At 39.1% G+C, this 22352-nt stretch overlaps 1 protein-coding gene across 4 annotated transcripts; it reads left to right on the top strand.

Annotated features, from left to right (window-relative positions):
* The first annotated feature begins 8 nt into the window (after positions 1-8).
* Pigx (phosphatidylinositol glycan anchor biosynthesis class X) lies at positions 9-22242 on the top strand. 4 transcript variants are annotated; one of them, XM_063224322.1, is made up of 7 exons: positions 9-276; positions 3380-3443; positions 7521-7662; positions 15738-15951; positions 17557-17657; positions 19647-19726; positions 22044-22242. In XM_063224322.1, exons 2-7 carry the CDS (start codon positions 3382-3384, stop codon positions 22057-22059), a joined length of 615 nt encoding a protein of 204 aa, XP_063080392.1. In that variant the 5' UTR covers positions 9-276; positions 3380-3381; the 3' UTR covers positions 22060-22242. The 4 variants fall into 4 exon arrangements, with proteins under 4 accessions (XP_063080392.1, XP_063080393.1, XP_063080391.1 ...); XM_063224323.1 differs by lacking the exons at positions 19647-19726; positions 22044-22242 and adding an exon at positions 20887-21513 and having other exon boundaries at positions 11-276; XM_063224321.1 differs by lacking the exon at positions 19647-19726 and having other exon boundaries at positions 13-276; positions 3362-3443.
* Positions 22243-22352: the final 110 nt, after the last annotated feature.

Below are 22352 nucleotides of genomic sequence, written 5' to 3'. Positions count from 1 at the left end.
GCGAGAACACAGAGACCTGAGCTGTGGAAATACCTGTGCTGCGGGCACGCGCGCTAACGTCTCCAGCCAGGTCCCAAGTCCGGGGCATCGCTCTGTCCGGGTGGCACGGGGTACAGGCAGGCTCGGTTTTGCGTCTACAACTTGTGTCACACGCCCTTCACGGGCGTCCAGCCTCCGGCGCCCTGGCTGCCCAGGCTGTGGCCTGGCTGCTAGTCGCAGTGGCTGGGTTTAGAGGCGCGCTCAACGCGGACTTCAGCAAGGCCCCCTCCGACTCCGGTAAGGGGCGGGGTTCGGGGCTGAGGGGCGGGGCGCGCGACTAGGTCCTCGGTACCCAGCCCTGGGGCTTCGCGAGCGGGCGCGGGACGTTGCGGGAGCGGGAGAAGGTTTGGACCTTGGCTGCGAGCGAAGCTCCTTACTAGTATTCGTAGCTCTGTGGAAGATCCCGCAGATCCTAGGGTGCAAGAGTACTACAGGGAGGAAGCGTTCAGGCTACTCACGCGTTGAGTAGCCTCCACGCCCCTGAGGCTCGGGAATCCCGAAACAAAGGAGAAACTGGGGTGTGTGTGCATCTGTATGCAACTAGTTTTTTTTTGGATCGGTCTGGGTGCCAGAGTCGATTGCGCGTCTTTGAGTGGCAGTCTGCCGACCTAGCTCTGAGCTGGAAGTACAGCTAGGGAGACAGACTCGTGTGAGAGTAGTTAGAATGAAGTGGTAGTGTTTGTTAGGGGAAAGAAAGCACAAACGTGTTGAAGTTTCTTATCTGTTAACTGAGGACGTTCGACTAGTTTTTGTCAAAGCGCGCAGTTCTGCTTGGGTGTATTTACGTATTGGGTGTCCAGTTTTTTTGTTTGTTTGTTTGTTTTAAGACAGAGTTTTGCTATGCAGTTCAGGCTGGCCATGAACTCACTTTGTAGCCCAGGCTGGCCTAAAACTCACAGCAAACCTTGGGTTAGCCTCCTGAGTGCTGGGGTTACAGTCGTGCGCAAACACGTCCGGCCAAGATTTATTTAAAAGAAGCATTATGATAAGGACAAGAATAATTTTTGAATCAGCTGCACTTGGCGTCTCTAAATATTCTTCCAGCATTGGCGTTTTATGATTACAAAGGTTTCAATTTTCAGAAGCAGTTGAGACCACCACAATCAAAGTAATAAAATTTTAAGAGGGAAAAAAACTTTTAAAAGTGAGCTTAGATACAACAAATTCATTTTCAAAAATGATTTTGCCTTAAAAATCATAAATGCATAGCATTTGATATTTTTGCAGCTAGGTTTTTTTTTTTTTTTGTCTTTTTTGAGGCAGGTTTCCCTATGTAGTTCAGGCTGGCCTTGATCTCACTTTGTAGCCCAGGCTGGTCTCAAACTCGAAACAATCCTCCTGCCTCAGTCTCCCGAGTACTGGGAGCCACCACGCCCGGCTCTTTTTGCAGCTAGCTTTAACACCACCCCAGGATAGATGAGTTGCTACTCTAGAGTACATCCTAGTACAATTTAAGCCCATTAATCTTTGTTTCTTCTAATTTGATTTTATAGTTAGATATTGGCCCTTAAAATTAAAGGGCAGTCAAATTATATATGCCGTTAAATTATATATGAAGAAAAATCTGGATTTGTACAAGAACTACATATAAGATGTTTATCTTGGAAAAGATTTTACACTTGTTTAAAGTAAGACTTCTTACAGGAGCCGGCTGAAAATATCCAAAGCTTTAAAAGTCAGGAAAATCTTACGTTTGATTACTTAATGGTGCATGTGACACAAAACCCATTGCTGAATTTCCATCTGGATTGAAATGGCAGTTCTGCACTTCTGCCTATTTTGCATGAAAATTAAAACATGCCTGAAGGCCCTAAAAAAAGGAGAGAGCATGTAGATAACTTTAACAAGTGTTGCTTTTTGTAATTTCAAATGGGTTCACTTTCATGTAATTTTTCTTAGTGCATTTTTTCAGGAATACATTTATTGGGTTCAGCAATATTCAATAATACATGATGTTCGGGGCCTGGGAATTTAGCTCAGTGGCATAAGTGCTTTCCTAGCAAGTGCGAGGTCCTGAGTTCCATCCCTGACACCAAAAAAAAAAAAAAAAAAAAAAAAGAATAGAACGAAAAAATGGAAATAAAGCTTTAAAAATTAATATATGATTTTCTATATGTTTGTTTTATCTTCTTCGTATACACTTTCAGCTTTTGGCTTTTTTTTTTTTTTCCCTAGCTTTTGAAATGGAGCAAAGTTCCATAGCAGGATGCCTGGTGATGCTAGTGGTGAATAAAAATTGAATAATCAGTGTTATGATACTTACAATGAGTAATAGTTTTGATGTTTGAATTCTGCATGAAGTTATAGAGTAACATTTCTGATTTTTGAATTTATAAAGGAACCTTTTGATCCTTTACCACCGGTTTTGTCGCCCACCCTCTTTCCCTACCCTTTCCTTCCCTTTCTTTCCTTTTTTTTCCTCCATCCCTCCTTCCCTACCTCTCTTCCTTTTCTCATTTCCCCTTCTAACATCTCTTCAAAGCATAAATGTAAACTCTTCCATGTTTTATAGGTAGGGATGTTAGAATACAGAAATTGCCATTATGTACATTAGTGAGCTAGAAGTAAAAAACAGAACTTTCTGACTCTTTAGCCCTTTTATTCCTTTTTGGTGTCCAAGTACTATTAATAACATACCCTTACATAGAAAGTACAGTATATGGGGTAAGCTGTGTTCTAAGCACTTCTGCATGATAATACGTTTTTACGAAAACCACAAAGGGAGATAAACTGTGTTGCCCAGACATAGAGTTATTAAATAATTAACTCCCCAATCAGTATTGTTATTTTTTCTTTTATGATCAGATTTCATTGGTACATCTTAGGTATGTGTGATTACATTCATCAAAGGGAATTTGTACCTTTACAAGACACAACTTTTCTTTTTTTTCCTATTCCCTTACCCTCTCTTTAATGTCTTTACCACTCTCCATTTACAAAAGCTTTGTCTCCATTTTTTCTTTATTTTACTTTTCCCTTTTTTCCTTCCCCCTTGTCCCTCCTTGGTTCCCCTCCCCATTTGAATATTTTCATCTTATTTCACAATACCTGTTATATACTTATTTACACTTTTGGTTTCTCACAGCAGAGAAACTGCAGTATTTACATGTGTGTCTGATTTATTTCATTTGAGTATTAATATTAATCACTGTGCTGTACTGAAAATAGATTTATATCCAGCGCAAACTGCTTAAATTTTTAAAGTTTTTGTTCTGTTTAAAAGTTAGATGTAAAAAGTTTTAAGTTAGATTTTTCTGGTAAGTAAATTTTTCTAATTATTTAGTCTTTAATTGGCTGCTTTTTTTTTTTTTTTTTGAAAAAGCTTTTTTGATTCTTCTAGGCATGAAAGCCACTTGTCCTGAAATTATTTTGAGGCAAGAAGTTTTGAAAGATGGTTTCCACAGGTATGTTGTACATTGATCTCTTTTTTCTTTCTTTCTTTCTTTTTTGGGAGGGAGGCTAATCAGGAATTGAACTCAGGACCTCTAGCTTGCTAGGCCAGTGTTGTGCCACTAAGCTGTATCCCCCCCACCTTGTCCATTGCTATCTACTTAAAAATATTATTGTATAATTTAGATCAAAATATTAACACTTGAATAATGAATAAATTGAAAAGTTATTTGCTTTCTTAAAGGTATTTTTCCTGAATTTGCAGTGACCCTCCTGCCTCATACTACAGGGGTGTGTGTCACTATGCTCAGCAGATTTCAGATCTTTTAAACTAGATTTTTTGCAGAGTGTGGTACCTATAACCCCAGTTCTTGGGAGGCAGAGGCAGGAGGATCACTGCAAGTTGAAGGCCACTCTTGGCTCTATAGTGAATTAAAGGCTAGCCTGAAGTACACAGTGAGACTCTGTCTCAAACAAAAATAAAAACAAAACCAAAACCAAACCAAACCAAAAAACCCCTCAAAACACAAAACTTAGATTTTTCATCACCAACCATATGATTTTTCCTGCACAGTTAATACTATGCTTTATTTTATTTTATTTCTTGTCTTTTGAGACGGGGGTTCACTATGAAGTTCAGGCTGGCCTTGGGCTCACTTTGTAACCCAGGTTGATCTTGAACTGGCAGCAGTCCTGTCTCAGCTTTCCAAGTGCTGGAATTACAGGTGTGTGCCACCAAGCCCAGCTTCTTTTAATACTTTAAATGTGTTGTATGTTCAGTGTCTTCGTATTTTGCTTATCTTTATCTCTTTATACTACCTGTATACTGTACTTTTTTTCTTTGATATTTTAAAATTTCAATGACTGAGTAAAAATGTTTTATTGTGGTTTGTGTATATCCTCTTAGAGTTTACTGAGCAGCTAAGATTTATAAGATAAGAATTTTAATGAAATTTAGAATTTTCAGCTGTCTTGTCCTTATTTAATTATTATTATTATTATTTTTTTGGTTGTTGTATTTCCTTCCTTTTCTCTAGGACTTTTTATCGGTACTGGGGATCGAACTGATGACTGCCTGCTTGCAAAGCTGGTGCTTATGCCGCTGAGCTAAATCTCCAGCCCCTTGTTGCTCTGTTTTCAAGTCACCAATCTTTTATTCTTCAGTGTTCAATTGCTTTTCATCACATTTGGGTAACTTTATTTTAGAAATTTTGTTTTCATTTTGAAATTATATTCTGAGGGCTGGGGATTTATAGCTCAATGGCATAAGCACCTTGCCTTGCAAGCAGGCAGTCATGAGTTTGATCCCCGGTACCGATAAAAAAAAAAAAAAAAGAAAAGAAAAGAAATTACATTCTGTTCTTTTTTTTTGTTTTTGTTTTTGTTTTGTCTTGTTTTTGGTACCAGGGATCAAACTCACCACCTCAAGCTTGTCAGGCAGGCACTTATCCCCCTGAGCTAAATCCCCAGCTTCTACATTCTGTTCTTTTAAAAAATCTCTTCTCTTTTCCTCATAATTTTTTTTTTTTTGTTTCATTTTGTTTTGCAGACAAGGTCTCACTATGTAGTTCAGGATTGCTTTGCATTTACTTGTGTAGCCTCGGCTGGCTTCTAATAGTGATCCTCCTGCCTCAGCCCCTTAGTGCTGGAATTACAGATGTGTAGCACCATAACCAGCCTTCACTCATAATGTTTATCCGTCTCTTTAAATCCTTGAACATGTTATGTGTATTTATAATGGTGTTTTGTTGTTGTGGTTGTGGTTTTTTACTTTTGAGACAAAGTCTTGTTAGGCTGGCCTTGAACTCACTGTGGAGCCCAGCTGGCCTCAAACTCTACAGTGATTCTCCTGCCTCAGCCTCTTGAGTGCTGGGATTATAGGTATGTACCACCATGCCCAATTTATTATGACTGGTTTAGTGTCTGTTGCTTACTTTGTCACCTTGGTCATTTTTGGTCATTTTTGGTCATTCTGTTTGTATTGACACATAGTCCCTCCCACCCTATGCCTTACCAGGAATCAAACTCGACCTTGTGCTTGCCAGGCAAGCAATGTGTTGCTGAACTATATCCCCAGCCCTGTCTCATGTTTCTTTGTTGTTCATTGTATTTTCCTATTTCTTTGTAGGTTTAGTAACAGTTTCAGTGATGAAAATTAAATGTTTTTATTATGAATGTTGTTGAGTGTGGATTTTGTTGTCTTCCTTTGAAGACTTTAGAGCTTTTTTCTGTTAATAGTTAAATTACTTTTTTATCAGCTTGTTCCTCATCCTCCATTTGTATAGTTCTTAAGTTAAAGTGGCCCTTACTCTTAGGTTAACTTATGAACTAGTACTGTACTCTCTTAGTTGTCTCTATAGAATGCTTCAGTATGTGAGTTTATCTAATCTTGTGTGAAATGTTGAATTTTTTTCAAAAAAAAATTTTTTGGGGCACCGGGAATTGAACTGAGGGTCTTATGCTTGCCAGGCAGGCGCTTATGCCACTGAACTATGTCCCCAGCCATTTTTTTTTTTCCAATTTTTAACTTCATTTTTTTCCCCCAGTCTTGTGTTGTGAAATCTTATTATGCACATCTTAGTTTACTACTTAACTTTCCCACTGTTGGACAGTACACAGTAACTTAAAGCAAGGAGGTTTAATTTGGCTTACATTTTAAGAAGATTCAGTCTATGGTCACTTGGAATCAAGAAAGAAACATGGCCAAAGCCTGCTCAGATCATGGTGGTCTGGAAACAGCCGAACAACAGTGCCAAGGAGAAATGGGCCTGGGACCAGACATTGACCCGAAGGCTGTATCTTTGTGACCCACCCAGATACTCCAGGAAGCATGCTTCACAAATCCTGGAAGCAGACCTCAAAGCCGATCAAGTTGATGTCACACCCTAATCATCACACTTAGTTTCTGCAAAAATCCGAGGATTTCTATTTGAATTTTTGGAACTTTTTCACTAAGTTCTCTTCTGCAACTTAATGCTGTGACTTTCAGCCACTGCCCTCTCCAGGCACGTCTGTTTCCTTAAACAAGATGACCACACTGTGCCTTGGACCTCTTTCCCTGTTCTGGCATCTGGAATCTGCCTTTTGTTTTGTTTTGGTTTTTTGGTGCTGGGAATTGAACTTAGGACCTTGCACTTGCCAGGCAGGTGCTTATGCCACTGAGCTATACTCCTGGTCCTTTTTTGTTGTCGTTGTTTGTTTTGAGACAGGATCTTGCTGTAGACTGGTCTTGAGTTCATTATGTAGCCTAGGCCATCCTCGAACTCACAGGGATACTCCTGCCTCAGCCTCTAAAAGTGCTGGTATTACAGGTGTGTGCTGCCATGACCAGCTAGAATCTGACTCCTGACAGAAAGCTAGGTGGTGATATGTTTAGATTTATAATCTATTTCAAATTAATTTTTTTGTGTGTGATAGAGGTCAGTATTTATTGTCTCACGGTCTCTGTGTCTGTGTCTCTCCCTCTTTCTGTGGTACTAAGGATTGAACCTGTGGCCTCACACTTGGTAGGGCAAGCACTCTGCCACTGAGCTACATCCCCACCTTTATTATTTCTGTACAGGTGTCCATCTTTTTCATTATCATTTGTTGAAAAGACTTTCTTTTCCCCATCACATTATGTTGCTAACTCTACTGAAAATATATTGGATTATTATTATTATTATTATTTTTTGCCTTTTTTGTTTTTATCGGTACCAGGGATCGAACTCACGACTGCCTGCTTGCAAGGCAGGTGCTTATGCCGCTGGGCTAAATCCCCAGCCCGGATTATTTTTGGATTCATGACTTGTGAATTATAAACGATGCAATAGTTGACTCTGACACAGTATAAATATTTCACTCGATTTGACAATCTATATTTACAAAATGAATTTAAATTACAGTTTATACTATTATCAATATGATTTTATGCTCTCACCTAACAACTGAGTGAAGAAATTTCCTTTAAATGTATTTATCTTGGGGCTGAGGATTTAGCTCAGCAGCATAAGTGCCTGCCTTGCAAGTAGGCGGTCATGAGTTCGATCCCCAGTACTGATAAAAAGAAAAAAGAAAACAAAAAAGTGTAAAAAAATGTATTTATCTTACAGAGACCTTTTAATAAAGGTGAAGTTTGGTGAAAGCACTGAGGACTTACAAAGCTGCCGACTCTTAATTAAACAGTCCATCCCCACGGGACTTTTTGTGGATCCATACGAGTTGGCTTCAATGCAAGAGAAAAACATGACAGAGGTATAGCTATTAGGGGACTTTTTTGGGAGTGGGAAGAGAAATTGATTTAGGGATGCCATAATTTTCGTTAAAGCCAAATAGTTGGTAAGATGATGTAGTATTTTTTAAAGTTTGTCAGAATACATAGTGACCTTTTTAGAGTTGGAATGGGAGCAGTAGTCTTCAACAAGTGTATGATGCTTATCAGTATTAGGCCAGCTAAACTGAGCTAGTGAAATGCTTTTTAGCAGCACGGTTCACAATTTAGGAACAAAGAGAAGTATAACTTTGTTATATTAGGTAGATATATGCCCTAATATCTGCATAATTTGTGTATGAGTGAAAAGGAAACTAATATTTACTAGATATTTATATGCTGGATGTCTTTTTTTTCTAAAGGAAGCAGGAAAAACTAATCTTTAAAGATTGTGTTTCCAGTTGTATATAGAGGTACATGCCTGTAATCTCAGGACTTGGGAGGTAGAAGTAGGCTATTGGACAGATTTTTTTTTTTTGTCTTTTTGAGATAGGGTCTCCCTCATGCAGTTCAGGCTGCCTTTAACTCACTTTGTAGTCCAGGCTGACATTGAACTCAACAATCCTCCTGCCTCAGTCTCCTGAAAACTGGGATTACAGGTGTGTGCTACCGCGCCCTGCTGATTAGAAAGATTTTAAAAATTTTCTTCAGACTGAGGGTCAAACCCAGTGTCTTGCATGTGCTAGTAGGCAAATGCTTTATCACTGACTTACATCATCAGCCCCTACACAGGTATAGGGAATCAAAGGCCTCTTATGTTTCCTGACAACAGTATATAGCAGGTTGCTGTTTTGTAAGTCCTGTGAAAACACTGTGTATTTGAAACCATAAGTTTTACTTGTTAAAATTTGTAGTGTGAAGATTTTTGCTTCTGAACATTGGAGAGCAAAGAACAGATTTACTCTCCCACTTAAAACAACCAAGAAATAAACAAAATATATGAAACAATCAAAGTAGGCAGTGAATATCAGGCAGAAAAAGGCAGTGAGATCTAAGAGAGGGAAAATAATGCAGGTGAGCCATGACTGTCCCCGTTCACTTCTCTCCTGAGACAGTTTTCAGGTTCTATTGCAGGAAGGAGGGACTCAGGCAGAGCCCAGTGGACTTCCTGCTTGTGGAGATAAGGTTCTGGATAAAAAAGGTCGATACAGTTCATCAGACAGTGGACGGAATGGGAGAGGAGGGAACTGTACCCAGGCAACGCTCCTGAGAGCTCTCGATGGTTCCCTGAAATAGGTAGCCGAGCATTGCTTAGCACCCATATATGAAGAAAGTACTGAGGCTATTGACAGTGCCTGCCACTCAGGCAAGATCGCAAGTGGTTTCTCTTTCCACTGCTGTGAGAAAAGCCTCCTAACTTACTGGATGGTGGTAGACTAAACAGAGAGCTTTTGCTCATTGATGGGAAACACTTTGCCTAATGATGGTGAACCTTTGGAGCCTTCAGTGATAACAAACAACCAGCTGCTGCACCAAGTGCCATAGCCCCAAACTTAGCATTGCTGACTGACTTGGCTTCACACAGCATTGCTTCAGTCCAGCATAGCAAATCTTAAAAGCAAGGCCTTGAAAATATCAAACTGTTGAACAAAATATCTGCCTCTTAAAGCTTAAGATGCAGGGCGAGGTGGATTATACCTGTAATCCCAGCACTCTGGCTGAAGCAGGAGGATCATCACAAGTTTGAGGCCAGCCTGGGCTACATAGTGAGCTCAAAACCAGCCTGAACTGTATAGTGAGACCCTGTCTCAAAAAACCATAAGAAACCAAAACCAAAATAAATAAATAAATAAAAAGCTTAAGAATATTTATAGGAAAAATATGTACAATTTAAAAAATCAAATAATTTTGAATTAAAAAGAAAACTCAGAGGAATATAGAAATACCCAGCATAGGGCTGGAAAGACAGCTCAGTGATAAGAGTGCTTGTATGGGTTCAATCTCTACCACCACAAAAAAGTAAGAGTTGAATTTTTTTTTCATTCTTTTTTTTTTTTTTTTTAATCGGTACTGGGGATCGAACTCACGACCACCTGCTTGCAAGGCAGGTGCTTATGCCGCTGAACTAAATCCCCAGCCCAAAAGAGTTGAATTTTAAAGAAACACAGTAACCAGCATAAAACAAGACCAAGTTCCCACTATCTTGACTATAATAAAAAATAAAGCAGGAGATTGGGATGTGGCTGAGTGGTAGCGCACTTGCATAGCATATGCCAGACACTGAGTTGAATCCCTAGTCCTGAAGGAAAAAATAAGGCAGTTGTGTAAGTTTGTGACCTAAATCGAGGAGGTAAATGGCAATCAAAATCAACCCAGAAATCACTCAGATGTTAGAATCATAAGCAGCTTGTCTTACTTTTCTCTTGTTGCTGAAACAAAATACCTGACACTCAAAATTAAGAAAGGAAAAGTTTAAAAAGAAAGGAAAAATTTATTTAGTTCACAGTTTGTGGAGGTTTCAGTTTGTAATCAGCTGGCTCCAACGCAGGTGGCATAGCACTGGGGCAACAGTTCAAGGCAGCAGAATACAGCAGAAGCTGGAAGAGGGAGCCTCTTTTCTTCCCTTATATTGTAAGTAGGCTACCTGGGGTGTAGCATTCACACCATCTCCATGCCTTCCTCTTGCACAGGATTAGGGTGTTTACAAAGTGAGGCCCCCTGGCCCCCTGTTGAGTCTCAGTTAAGCTATAAACTTCTCAGTCCTCAAGTTGACACTGTATCAACCATCACACAGGTCATGAGACAGTTGTTACAACTATACTTCTTTTGTCCTAAAAGTTAAGTACAGACATGGAAGATTTGTGTGATGATGGCACACACCTGTAATCCCAGAACTTGGGAGGCTGCAGCAGGAGGAGTGCCTTGAGTCTCAAAAAAAAACCCAATAGAAGTCTATAGCATGTGAGATTAAAAATACTGTTGACAGAATTAATAGGGTGTAAAACACTGCAGGGAAAAAAAAGTATTTTGGAGACACTGCAATGGAAACTACCAGAAGTATGAACAGGTAGGTGTAGAGCATAAGGGGACATAGGAGGACTGTGCCACTTTCCTGTGATCTACTGCGTGTGTGAGTGGAGTCAAAGAAGTGAGTGGGTCTCAAAATGGATATGGAAATATTTGGCTGAAAAACAGTCTGAATTTGATGAACCAATGCAAGATGCTCAAGTACAGGAAACTTGAAGAAAACTACACCAAATCACCAAGCAATTAAATCTTAAAAGCGTCAAGAGGAAAAAGCTGATCCAGAGAAATAAAAATAATGATAGGCGATTTTTCAAAAATAATACAGATAAAAAGATATGAGAAGTGCATCCTGGAAGTATTTACAGAGAAGCCTGTGTCCAGGCATGGTGGCCACACCTGTGATCCCACTACTGAGGAAGGTAAGGCAGGAAGGTCTCACGTTCGAGGGCTGGACATCTAGTGAGGCCTATACAGCTAAGTGCTAGAGCCCTTGCTTAGCACATGCAAGGCCTCGGGTTTAATTCCTAGTGGGGGGAAGAAAAGGAAAGAAAAATTAAAAAAGAAAAACAGTTGAATTTTTAATTTTGTACCCACTGGAAATAGTACTGAAAGAAAAGGGGAAACAAAAAAGACTTTGAGATGTGCAAAGCTGAAAGAACTCACCATTAGACCTCCACCATGAGAACTATTACGGCAGGTTTTCAGGTGAAATCTAGATGTGCCCCAAAGAAAAGAGAATAAAGGGGTAACTGGGAAATACGTCATTTCCCTTTACTGTTTAACTCTGCAGATTATGAACAAGAATAACAATGTGGTGTAGCATTCATATTACATAGTTATTTGTAAAAGTACAATGTGTGACAGAAATATCACAAAGATTGGAGGGGAAACTTGGAATTTATAATTGGTCATGGTGTTGTATGCAGGAAGCTGAGGCAGGAGGATCTTGAGTTTGACACTAGTGTGGGCATGTTTCAAAATAAAATTAAGGGGCTGGGGATTTAGTTCTGTGGCATAAACACCTGCCTGGCAAGTTCGAGCAAGTGAGTTCAATCCCTGGTTACAAAAAATAAACTAAAATTAAATGAAAAGGACTGCAGTTGTGACTCAGTGGTAGAATGATTGCCTGGCACATGCTACGCCCTGGGTTCAATCTCTGGACTTAAGGGAGGGAAAAAAAGATGTACACTTTCACATACAAAGTTGTTATATAAAAAGGAAGGGAGTTTAATAGGCCTTGACAGTACACTATGATAAGTTAAATATATAAACCCTAAGGCAGCCATGAAAATAACAAAGTTGTAGATAATTTGCCAGCCAAACAAATACAATGGAATAAAGTACTTCAGCTAATCTGATAGAAGGCAGAAAAAGATGATAAAGAGAGTAGAGAACAGATGTTATAGAGAACAAAAAAAAAGGTGATGGTTTACATTTAAACATATTAATAGTCGTATTGAATGTAGACATCTAAATATCCCTATTAAAAGATGTAGGTCATTAGATTAAAGAAAGCAATTATATGCAGCTTAGAAGAAGTTTTATTATTTATCTACATTCATTCATTCTTTTAATTTCGTTTTGGAGACAAGGTCTCATATGTAACACAGACTGACCTCAAACTCAGGGCAGTTTTCCTGCTTCAGCCTCCCAGGGACTGGGATTATAGGCATGAGCCACTATGTCGGGCTATTTTTTATTTTGTTTTGAGACATGGTTTTGCTATGTACTTCAGGTTGGCCTTGAACTCTGTGTAGCCCCAACTGGTCCTAAATTGAAGGCAGTCCTCCTGTCTGTCTCCTGAGTGCTAGATTTACAGGCATCTGACATCACACCCAATTTAAGAAATGTCTTTATATTTAAAACATAAAACGAGAAAAATATGCCTCCATGGGTAAAAATAAAGGGGAACTGGTTCCATTAATATTAGAAGTGTATTTCAGGCCAAAGACTATCACTAGAGCTAGACGGTTTTTGATGATAGAACCGACTCATCAGAGGGAAATAATAATCTTTTTTTTTTTTTTTTTGGTCTTTTTGAGACAGGGACTTGCTATACAGTTCAGGCCGAACTTGGGCTCACCTTGTAGCATAGGATGGTCTGTAACTCACAAGAATCCTCATGTCTTGGCCTCTCCTGTGCTGGAGTTACAGATGTGTGCCACTTCGCTCAGCTGAAATAACAATCTTAAATACTTATAAACTTAACTAACAGTTTCAAAATGCATGAACTACAAAATGAAACAGTAGCTGGGGATATAGCTCAGCTGCATAGCACCTGCTTGGCAAAAAGAAAAGAAAAAGAAACAGTAAAACCTATGTTTATAATTGTAGATTTCAGTATACTCCATAATTGATAGAACTGGGGCTGGGGATTTAGCTCAGTGGCATAAACGCCTGCCTTACAAGCAGACAGTCGTGAGTTCAATCCCCGGTACCAATAAAAAAGAAAAAGACAAGAAAAAAAAAATGGATAGAACTAGACAGAAAATGGTAAATGCCTAGTATTTAGACAGAACTGTGGACCAGACTGGGTGTGGTGGCGCACGCCTGTAATCCCAGCACTCGGGAGGCTGAGACAGGAGGATCCCTGCAAGTCCAAGACTGGCCTAGGCTACAAAGTGAGCTCAGGGCCAGCCTGAACTGCATAATGAGAAGCTATCTCATAAAAACACACAGACAAACAAAACCTACTAACTGACTTGACCTAATTAACACTTATAAAACACTCCAAAAGGGCTGGGAATGAGCTCAGGTTGAAGGTGCTGGTTTTGATCTCTAGTACTTCCCAAAATCTTTCATTAAATTATTTTCTTTTCTTTTATTTTTATTGTACTGGGGATCAAACTCATGACCTTCTACTTACCAGGTAAGTGCTTGAATTGCTGAGCTAAATCCTTGGCCCAAAATAATAAAACTTAAATTTTTTTGTATTGGGAATCAAACTAATGCTTGCCAGGCAGTTGCTGTGCTACTGAGCTACATTCCTGGCCCTAAAAAAAAAAAAAAAAAAAAAAAAATTGTATGGTGTGTGTATATTACATACTGAGCAAAATCTGGTAAGAAGCTAATGCAAGTTTTGGGTAAAGACAATGGTACTGTCACTGTACTTCATGAATATTTCAGAAGGTAGCTAAAATGAGAAACCAAGAGAACAGGGACTCTCCCTGCAGAGGAAAGGACTCAGTGGTGGTGGCAACATGGTTGCCTTCTGATGTGTGAAAGATCTGAGAAAGAAAAGATTTATTGCAGACACTAAGCAAGAACAACTAGTAAATGTTAGAGGCCACCACATGAAGTTTCTGCCCATGAAAAAGAATGGACCCCTTCTAAGTCACTGGAAGTCCTCAGTCAGTGGATGGATGCTTGCAAAGCTCCTCATTGGAACTGCGGTTTAATTTGTCCACTTCAGAGGTCCCTGATCGTTTAGAGGTCTGTATCATTCCTTGACCCTTGCCCATGAGTTCTGTTACTCCTGTGATTTAACATGTGGAACATCATGTGAAAAGCTATGTAGGATTTTTTTAATCACTGCCACTTAGGAATACTTTAGAAATGAAGCCTGGTTATTTCTTGGAGGATTCGTGCAGTGATGAAGAGCGAATGCTGGTTATTTCTCTGAGGTGTGTAAAGGGTTTGGATAGAGAACCCTAAGAGAAGGGATGTGTGCACATCCATATACAGGTTACTGTATGATTCTTGAATGTGTATGTATGTGTATGTAAATATGTAAATACGTAGTGTGAATACTGTTAGGGCTCATATCTAGATGTTCTCCAAAGATTCATGTGTTCATGAGGGGGAGTTTTATTGTGTATGAGTGTGAACGAGGTGTGTGGTACTGGTATTAAAGTATGGATAATGGAAGCCACACCCTGGGTATAAGTGGCAGCAATCAGTTGGATTGTGGCCTGGAATATAAAGGGACAGAAAGGAGGGAGGCTGCTGCTCACTGCCCACTGCCCACTGCCTGTCACACCATGGACTGTTTTTCCCATGATGCCCCTCTGCCATGCTGCCCTGCCTTGGAGCCAGTTGATTCTGCACTGAAACCTCAAAACTGAACTGAAATAAACCTTTCCTCCTTTCACTCATGGGTATCTCAGCAGGAAAAGTAACCAAGAGAGACACACGTGTATACTAGGTAAATACATGCACATAACTAATTTTTGCCCCTGCATTTTTACTTTCGGTATAGCATTTCTTTTTTTTTCCTCCCTCCCTCCCTCCTTCCCGCCTGCCTGCCCGTCTTTCTTTTTTCTTTCTTTCTTTCTTTCTTTCTTTCTTTCTTTCTTTCTTTCTTTCTTTCTCTCTCTCTCTCTCTCTCTCTCTCTCTCTCTCTCTCTCTCTCTCTCTGTCTGTCTCTCTGTCTCTCTGTCTCTCTCTTTCAATACCTGTTCTTGCTGTATAGTTTAAATTGGCTTGAATGCACTATGTGGCCCAGGTGGGTCTCAAACTCACAGTGATCCTTTTGCCTCAGCCTCCTCAGTGCTGGGATTACAGACGTGTGCCACCGTGCCCAGCTACTTACAATGTTTTTCACCAAGTTATGCTCTAGAGCATTTACCTAGTGTGCTTGAGACCCTTGGCAAAAAAAAAAAAAAAAAAAAAAAAAAAAAATTTATTTGCTCTATTTTCCATTAACCTTTTACACAGAGTTGCTGATCTTTGCTTTGACTTCCTGACCACAGTGCTCTGTCTTAGTCACTGCTATTTGACTTGCTCTACAAAAGAACAGGAAATTACCAGAATGATATCAGTCATTTTAACCTAATACAGGTTTAAGTATTTTGTTTCAGTGGTTTTTTACTTAATTGTGCTATATTCACAAAATGTCTTGGTTCCTGTTTTGTCACCTAAACACAGGTTAATAAGGAAATTTAGAGATGATTATCATGGGAAATTTCACTCCCCAGGGTGTCATTTCCCCAATTTGCTTTTGTTATACACAGATCACATATGGAAATGGTTTGTAAAGGGGGTAAATTTAATGCTTCTGGATATCTGAACAGCAATCTTGTAGCTTTACTTTTGTCTTTTTATTCTTTTTCCTCATTGATTTCTTGATTAATATTTGTTTTCTGTTCAACAGGCAGTGGTGGTTTCAGATAATTTTAACATAGAAGCCCCCAGCTATTTGTCCAAGGAATCAGAAGTTCTCATTTCCGTCCGGCGAGATGCACGGTGCACTGGCTGTTTCCACGCCTTTTTGCCTGTGCACTATCGATACCACCGGCCGCACAGTGAGGATGCAGAAACCTTGATAGTGGTCAGTAGCCCAGATCTGTTGATGTCCTGTGACCAAGGTGAGAGTTGTAAGTCTTTTCTGAGCGTTGAAAATAATAACAGCAAAAGCATTTTTGGGGAGGTTTTATTTAGCTTCGTTTTTAAACAACTTTTTGATTTTAAAATGAAGTGCAGATAGAATAAAACTATACAGATACAGACTTTCATGGATTATAATAAGGTAGATACCCTGATAACTACCACCCAGGTGAGGCTATAGCACTTTGCTGGCCACTCTACCAGCAGCTCCATTTATTTGGTCCCATTATAGCCTCTTCCTTGCCTTTAAGAGAAGCTTACTGTACTGACTGTTCTAATTGTTTTCTTATACAGTATTTCTTTATCCGTATGTGCAAAATTCTTAGATACTGTGATTTAGTGTTGTCCATTTAAACAATCGCTTATTTCCACTTTTCTGAATGTATGTTATACACCCAAAAAAGACCTAGTGTAGTGGCACATACCTATAATCTCAGGTACTCAGGAGGCTGAAGCAGGAGGACTGCAAATTCAAGGGCATCCTACAATGCTATCTCAAAGGGCTCAAAAGTTGGGTGTGGTAGCTCACACCTGTAATCCTAGCACTTGGAAGTCCTAGGCAGAAGGAGCTTTGCAAGTTGGAGACCAGCCTGGGTTACAAAGTGAGCTCAAGGTAAACCTGAACTGCATATTGAGACCCTGTCTCAAAAAAAACCCCACACACAAAATAAATAAACAAAGGCCTCAGAGCTAGGCACAGTGGCACACACGTGTAACCCCAGCCTTTTGGAGGCTGAGACAAGAGGATTGCAAGTTTGAGTCTACCTTGGGCAATTTAGTGGCTTAGCAAGACCAGATCTCAAAATTAAAAAATAAAAGAAAAAAGGCAAGGAAGTAGTTCAGTGGTTGAGTGCTTGCCTAGCATATATGAGGCCCAGGGCTCAATCTGCAGTACTGGAAAATATACAGGTTTTAAATTTTTAATGGAATTTTTTGTTTTTGTTTTTGGTGGTATCGGGGCTTGAACTCATGACCTTGAGCTTGCCAGGAGGTGCTTATGTCACTGAGCTAAATCCCTGACCCCCAAATTTTAATGGAATTTAAGAAGTCATGTTCAACATCTGTAGTATTTTATTTTATATTTTTGGAGCAGGGTCTCACTGTGTAAAGTAGGCTGAGTTCAAACTTGCTTGTATAGCCCAGGCTGGTCTTGAACTCTCAGTGATCCTCCTGCCTCAGCCTCCTGTGTGATAGGATTACAAGTGTGTGTGATCACACCCAGCCTCTTGTCATATTGTAATTTTAATTTCTTTTTTTATATTTCATATAAAAAATAGTAAAATAACAACACATGCTTGATTTTTTTTGGTATTTGGAATCGAGCTCATGACCTTGCATTTGCCATGCAGGCAGGTGCTATGCAGCTTAGTTACATCCCCAGCCCTGTTTGATTATTCTTTTTTTTTTTTTTTTTGGTCTTTTTCCTTTTTATCGGTTCCAGGGATTGAACTCACGACTGCCTGCTTGCAAGGCAGGCGCTTATGCCGCTGAGCTAAATCCCCAATCCTGTTTGATTATTCTTACCCTAGCAACAAGAACTTGTGTTGAGGTTCAGTAATGATAATGTGTTCTTCCACTTGTCTCAGAGTTCCGGGTGTTGGAATGCTGGGCCCAGGCAGAGGTGGCAGCTCCCTGTGCTCTGAAGAGTCAGGACATCTGCCAGTGGAGCAGCCTGCAGTACAGACTGGTGAGCGAGTCTTATCCTGTCTCAGTATTCTCTCATTTCAGTGTCTGTCTCTTCTACATTTACGGAATTAGCATTTTATCCTCTTAATGCTAAATGCTGTTTTTATTATTTTTTTAAATTTGCTTTCTTTGCTACTATTGGCAACACTGACTTCTCATTTGGGTAAAGTCGGAACCATTTAGCTTGGGAGACTGATGATCTATAGCCAGTTCTGTGTCTCTGTGGTTCCAAGCCAAAGTACTGCAGAGCTGGTGTGCTACTCAAAGGTATAAAATGGCAGAGAAAAACAATGGCCAGTTCAGCTGCTTTGTTTTTATTTTATTTTGAGACAGGGTCTTTTTTTGTAGCTCAGGCTGGCCTTGGACTTACTGTGTAGCCCAGGCTGGCCTTGAACTCATGGCACTCCTCCTTCCTCATCCTTCTGAATGTGGGATTACAGGAGTGCACCACAACATCTGACAGGAAAGCTTTATTTTTACTTATAACGTCTAATTTTTAACAAGAAAATTAGTTATCTTTATTATGTTACACAGAGCAAGTAGAGAAGAAGTTTTTAGACAGTTGTATTACTATATCATATCCCTGTTAAGCCTGTTTCTGAGCTGGGTGTGGTGGAGCACTCCTTTAATCGCAGCACTTGGGAGGCTGAGGCAGGCAGATCATTGCAAGTTTGAGACCAGCCTGGGCTACAAAGTGAGCCCAAGGCCAGCCTCAACCATATAATGAGACCCTGTCTCAAAAAGAGACACACACACACACACACACACACACACACACACGACTGTTTGAGGCTTCTTTTGAGGGGAGGTGGTACCAGGGATTGAACTCACAATCTTATGCTTGCCTGACAGGTGCTTACCTTACTGAGCTAAATCCCTGGTCCCATTCCAAGCTATTTTTGTAATTTTTACCTTTGTAACTTGTTTTCAGTTATTAATTTGGGCACTGGTGTTTCACTAGTACTGGCTTTGCCTTACTAATTTATAGTTGGCTGCTTTAGTGAGCAGAGTTACTTTTTCTCTTTGTAATGCTAAGGCTCTCTCCTTTTATGAGCTGTTTTTTAACTGATGCTCGTGTTCTTCTGTGTTTCTCCTCATTCTTATTCTCTTTTAGGCTTGCGTTGTGGCACAGTCTGTGTCGTCACTTTTTTTTTAGTATTTTCTGGGTTTTTGTTTTGTTTTTTATTTTGGTACTTTATCATAAGAAAATAAATTTTATTTTTGGTACCAGGGATAGAGCTCATGATTTTGTGCTTTTTACTTACAGCACTGAGCTAAATTCCTGGCCATAAGAAAATAATTTTGAATCAAATTTTTATTAGTCTTATATAAAAACTAATAGTGAAAGCGATCAAATGATATTATCACAGCCATATTTTATTACATATTATGAAACCAGACAAATTACCTTTTGTGTTTTAAACTTTTCTATACTATTGACCACTAAAAATATTTTAAATAAAACTGTCTGCTACTTAAAGTTGTTTAAAAAAGTACAGTATTGTTAAACATAATAAAATTGAGTCCTTTTTTAAGAAGTTTAAGAAAAAAAGTCTAAGAGAAAAAGAAAAAAAAATCCATGTAACATTTAAATTTACATTTTTAGAAAATGTTCCAAGTATTTAACCCTCAAAAGAAAAGTTCTCTGCTTAATGTTAATGTCCAGCTTAAAGTCCTTTTTAAGTCTCAAAATTTTTTTTTTCTGTTTCAGATATACATTATCTTTAATGATTATGGAGTTTTCAAAGTATAAAGGTCATTCTTTCAGGAACTGTGTTTTTTTTTTTTTTGGTCCTGGGAATCGAACTCATGACCGCGTACTTGCAAGGTGCTTATGCTGCTGAGCTAAATCCGCAGCCCTAAATGTCATTTTTTTATTGCAACAATTACAGGTTTAAATTCTCAACTTATTTTAAGTACACGTTTTATTTGTGCAGTGTGTTTGCAATCACAGTAAACCTGTCTCAGGAGCTCTCTTTTTTTGTATCAGAAAGTTCTCAAGAGTATTGGCTTCCCTCAAGAATCTATCTATCTCATTACCGTGGGCTGCATCTACTGCTGCTCTCTAACGTAAGATCTTTGCGTGTGTAAATAACATTATAGTAATTTCCTTGCTCATATCATTCAACTCTTTCTCCAGGGCCTCATCCTTACAAAATAGTCCAGCATAGTCAGAGAATGGTAAATCCTATTTTTCAAGAGAGGATAGCAGTGGACTGTCTGGCATTTGAAGCTCCACTTCTCTTGGCCACTTGCAATTCCTAGAATTGTGTTTTACAAGGTGATTTGCCCTCATATCCCTCAAACCCCACACAAAATCACCCTGCTCAGTGGCCTGTTGACCTTTGTTCTGTGTCATCACTTTTATGTTTCACTTTTACAAGGAGTCAAATGAGTGCAACAAAAATAAAATAAATTTAAAATGTAAGCCAGCAGACACATTAACTGTTAATCAGATACAAGGCAGGCTTACTCATATGTACTATTCTGGGTATTGAAGTTTGAAGTAATTTCCTTGTCCGTTAGTTTATCTACCTGATTAGCTAAGAGAACTCCTGATACTGAAGGCTTACTACTAAGCACTGCTATTGTATTAATTGGAGAACTTTTATTTTTTGCTTTTTCTGAGGATGGGGTACCAGGAATCGAACTTGGGAGCTTGAGCTTGCCAGGCAGGTGCTGTGCTGCTGAGCTATATCCCCAGTCCCTGGAGAACTTCCTTTGAGTGGATGTGACTGCTGTCTTAGTGTAAAATTGCTTTTGAGGAAATTGCCAATTCCATCTGGGACTTAAATTTTTTTTTTAACTGGAGATATGTATTTCTTTTTCTTTTTCTGTTTTTTTTTTTTTTTTTTTTTGTGCTGGGGATGGAACTCAGGACCTTGCGTTTGCCAAGCAGGCACTCAGTATTTATTTGCTATTTATTGATTTTAAAAAATATTGAGACCATCCCAAAACAAAAATAGTAGTTTGTATTGCTACAAAGTAGATACAGTATTAACGCATTTTGAATCTAGTTCCCTTTAAGACCATGAAATTTAAGCTAAGCAGTCATAATTAATCACTTTAAATTTTTATCTTTGTAATATATCTTTGTGTATTCTAGAAAAATAGGTATTGGGCATTAATTAGGTGGTGTTCTGTACTGTTTTGCTTACAATGTCTTTCTTTCTTTCTTTCTCTTTCTCTCTCTTTTTTTTTTTTTTTTTTGTACTGGGAATTGAACTCAGGGCCTCATACTTGCCAAGAAGGTGCTGTGCCACTAAGTTATACATGCCCAGCCCCAAGATGTCCTTTTTTGAAAGGTGATTTTCAGATACTATTTTTTTTTTTTCTTTGAGATGTAGTCTCACTGTGTAGTTCAGGCCTTGATCTTCTGTAGCCCAGGCTAGCCTAGAATTTGCAGCAATCCTACTGCTTCAGCCTTCCAAGTGCAGGGATCACAAGCGTGTGCCACCATGCCCTGCTTCAGATACTATTTTTTTTTTTTTCTTTTTCTTTTTTATCGGTACCGGGATTGAACTCACGACTGTCTGCTTGCAAGGCAGGTGCTTATGCTGCTGAGCTAAATCCCCAGCTCCCAGATACTATTTTTTACAGATTGGTTTGGTAACTTTGTGTGTGGAGGGGGTGGGAGGATGTGTGTGTGTGAATTAATCCAGTTATAAACAGTAACCAAAAATGAAAGAATTCCTGAATTACCTAAATTTTAATGTTTGTAAAAATTTATTTTTTGGGGATGGGGATTTAGCTCAGTGGCATAAGTGACTGCCTGGCAAGCGCGAGGTCGTGAGTTCAATCCCTGGTACCGCAAAAAAAAAAAAAAAAATTACTTTTTGGGCTGGGGATTTAGCTCAGTGGCTTAAGCACTTCCTTGGTAAGCACAAGGTTGTGAGTTTGATCCCTGGTACCAAAAACAAACAAACAAGCCACAGAAAACCCCTAACTTTTAAACCATAAACTTTCCTAAGATTTCTAAGTGAATTCCTTTATGTTAAAAACCAAACAGAGCTGGGAATTTAGCTTAGTGGCATAAGCACCTGCCTGGCAAGTGTGAGGTCATGAGTTTGATATCTGGTACCTGAAAATTAAAAAAAAATAAAGGCTTGCCAGGCATGGTGGTACACTCCTGTAAACTTAGCATTCAGGAGGCTGAGGTAGAAGGATTGTTGGGAGTTCAAGACCAGCCTGAGCTACAAGGTGACCGCAAGGCCAGCCTGAACTGCCTATCAAGACCCTGTCTCAAAAAGAAAACAAACAAACAAAACAAAGATTTAAAAGCAAAAAGCTTGAGCTCAAATTAAAAATCAAAGAAACAGTGGTCTCAGCTGAGGAAGATGTGGTATATTTTAAATGTTTTTAATTTCCTGTCCCTCTCTTTCCACAGATACATAAGAATGTGATCCTACGAGTTCCAGTGGGATTGACTGTACATACCTCTTTAGTATGTTCTGTGACTTTGCTTGTTACAATCCTGTGTTCTACTTTGATTCTTGTAGCTGTTTGCAAATATGGGAATGTTTCCCTATAATTTTTATGCAGCAAACTTTTTAATAAAACGAAGACATATTTGTTTGTAAATAGAAGTGTTCTTCCAGAATTTACTTTTGCCTTTGTTTTCATGTATAACTAAAATTATGTGTATCAGAAGAATTTTGGATCATGCTCAACTAATTCAAAAATTTAGTGTTGCATG

The sequence above is a fragment of the Cavia porcellus genome, unplaced genomic scaffold (assembly GCF_034190915.1).
Source record: "Cavia porcellus strain 051 isolate PalLab524CR breed Dunkin Hartley unplaced genomic scaffold, mCavPor4.1 scaffold_14, whole genome shotgun sequence".
Classification (NCBI taxonomy): Eukaryota; Metazoa; Chordata; class Mammalia; order Rodentia; family Caviidae; genus Cavia; species Cavia porcellus.
This window is presented reverse-complemented; position numbering and strand designations above follow the sequence as displayed.

Bases quoted from the DNA above. Each gene is read 5' to 3' on its own strand.
- Pigx (XM_063224321.1), top strand. From the start codon at position 3,382: ATGAAAGCCACTTGTCCTGAAATTATTTTGAGGCAAGAAGTTTTGAAA. The intron at 7,663-15,737 runs GTATAGCTATTA...TCTGTTCAACAG, and splicing joins AAGAGAAAAACATGACAGAG to GCAGTGGTGGTTTCAGATAA. The intron at 15,952-17,556 runs GTGAGAGTTGTA...CACTTGTCTCAG, and splicing joins GTTGATGTCCTGTGACCAAG to AGTTCCGGGTGTTGGAATGC.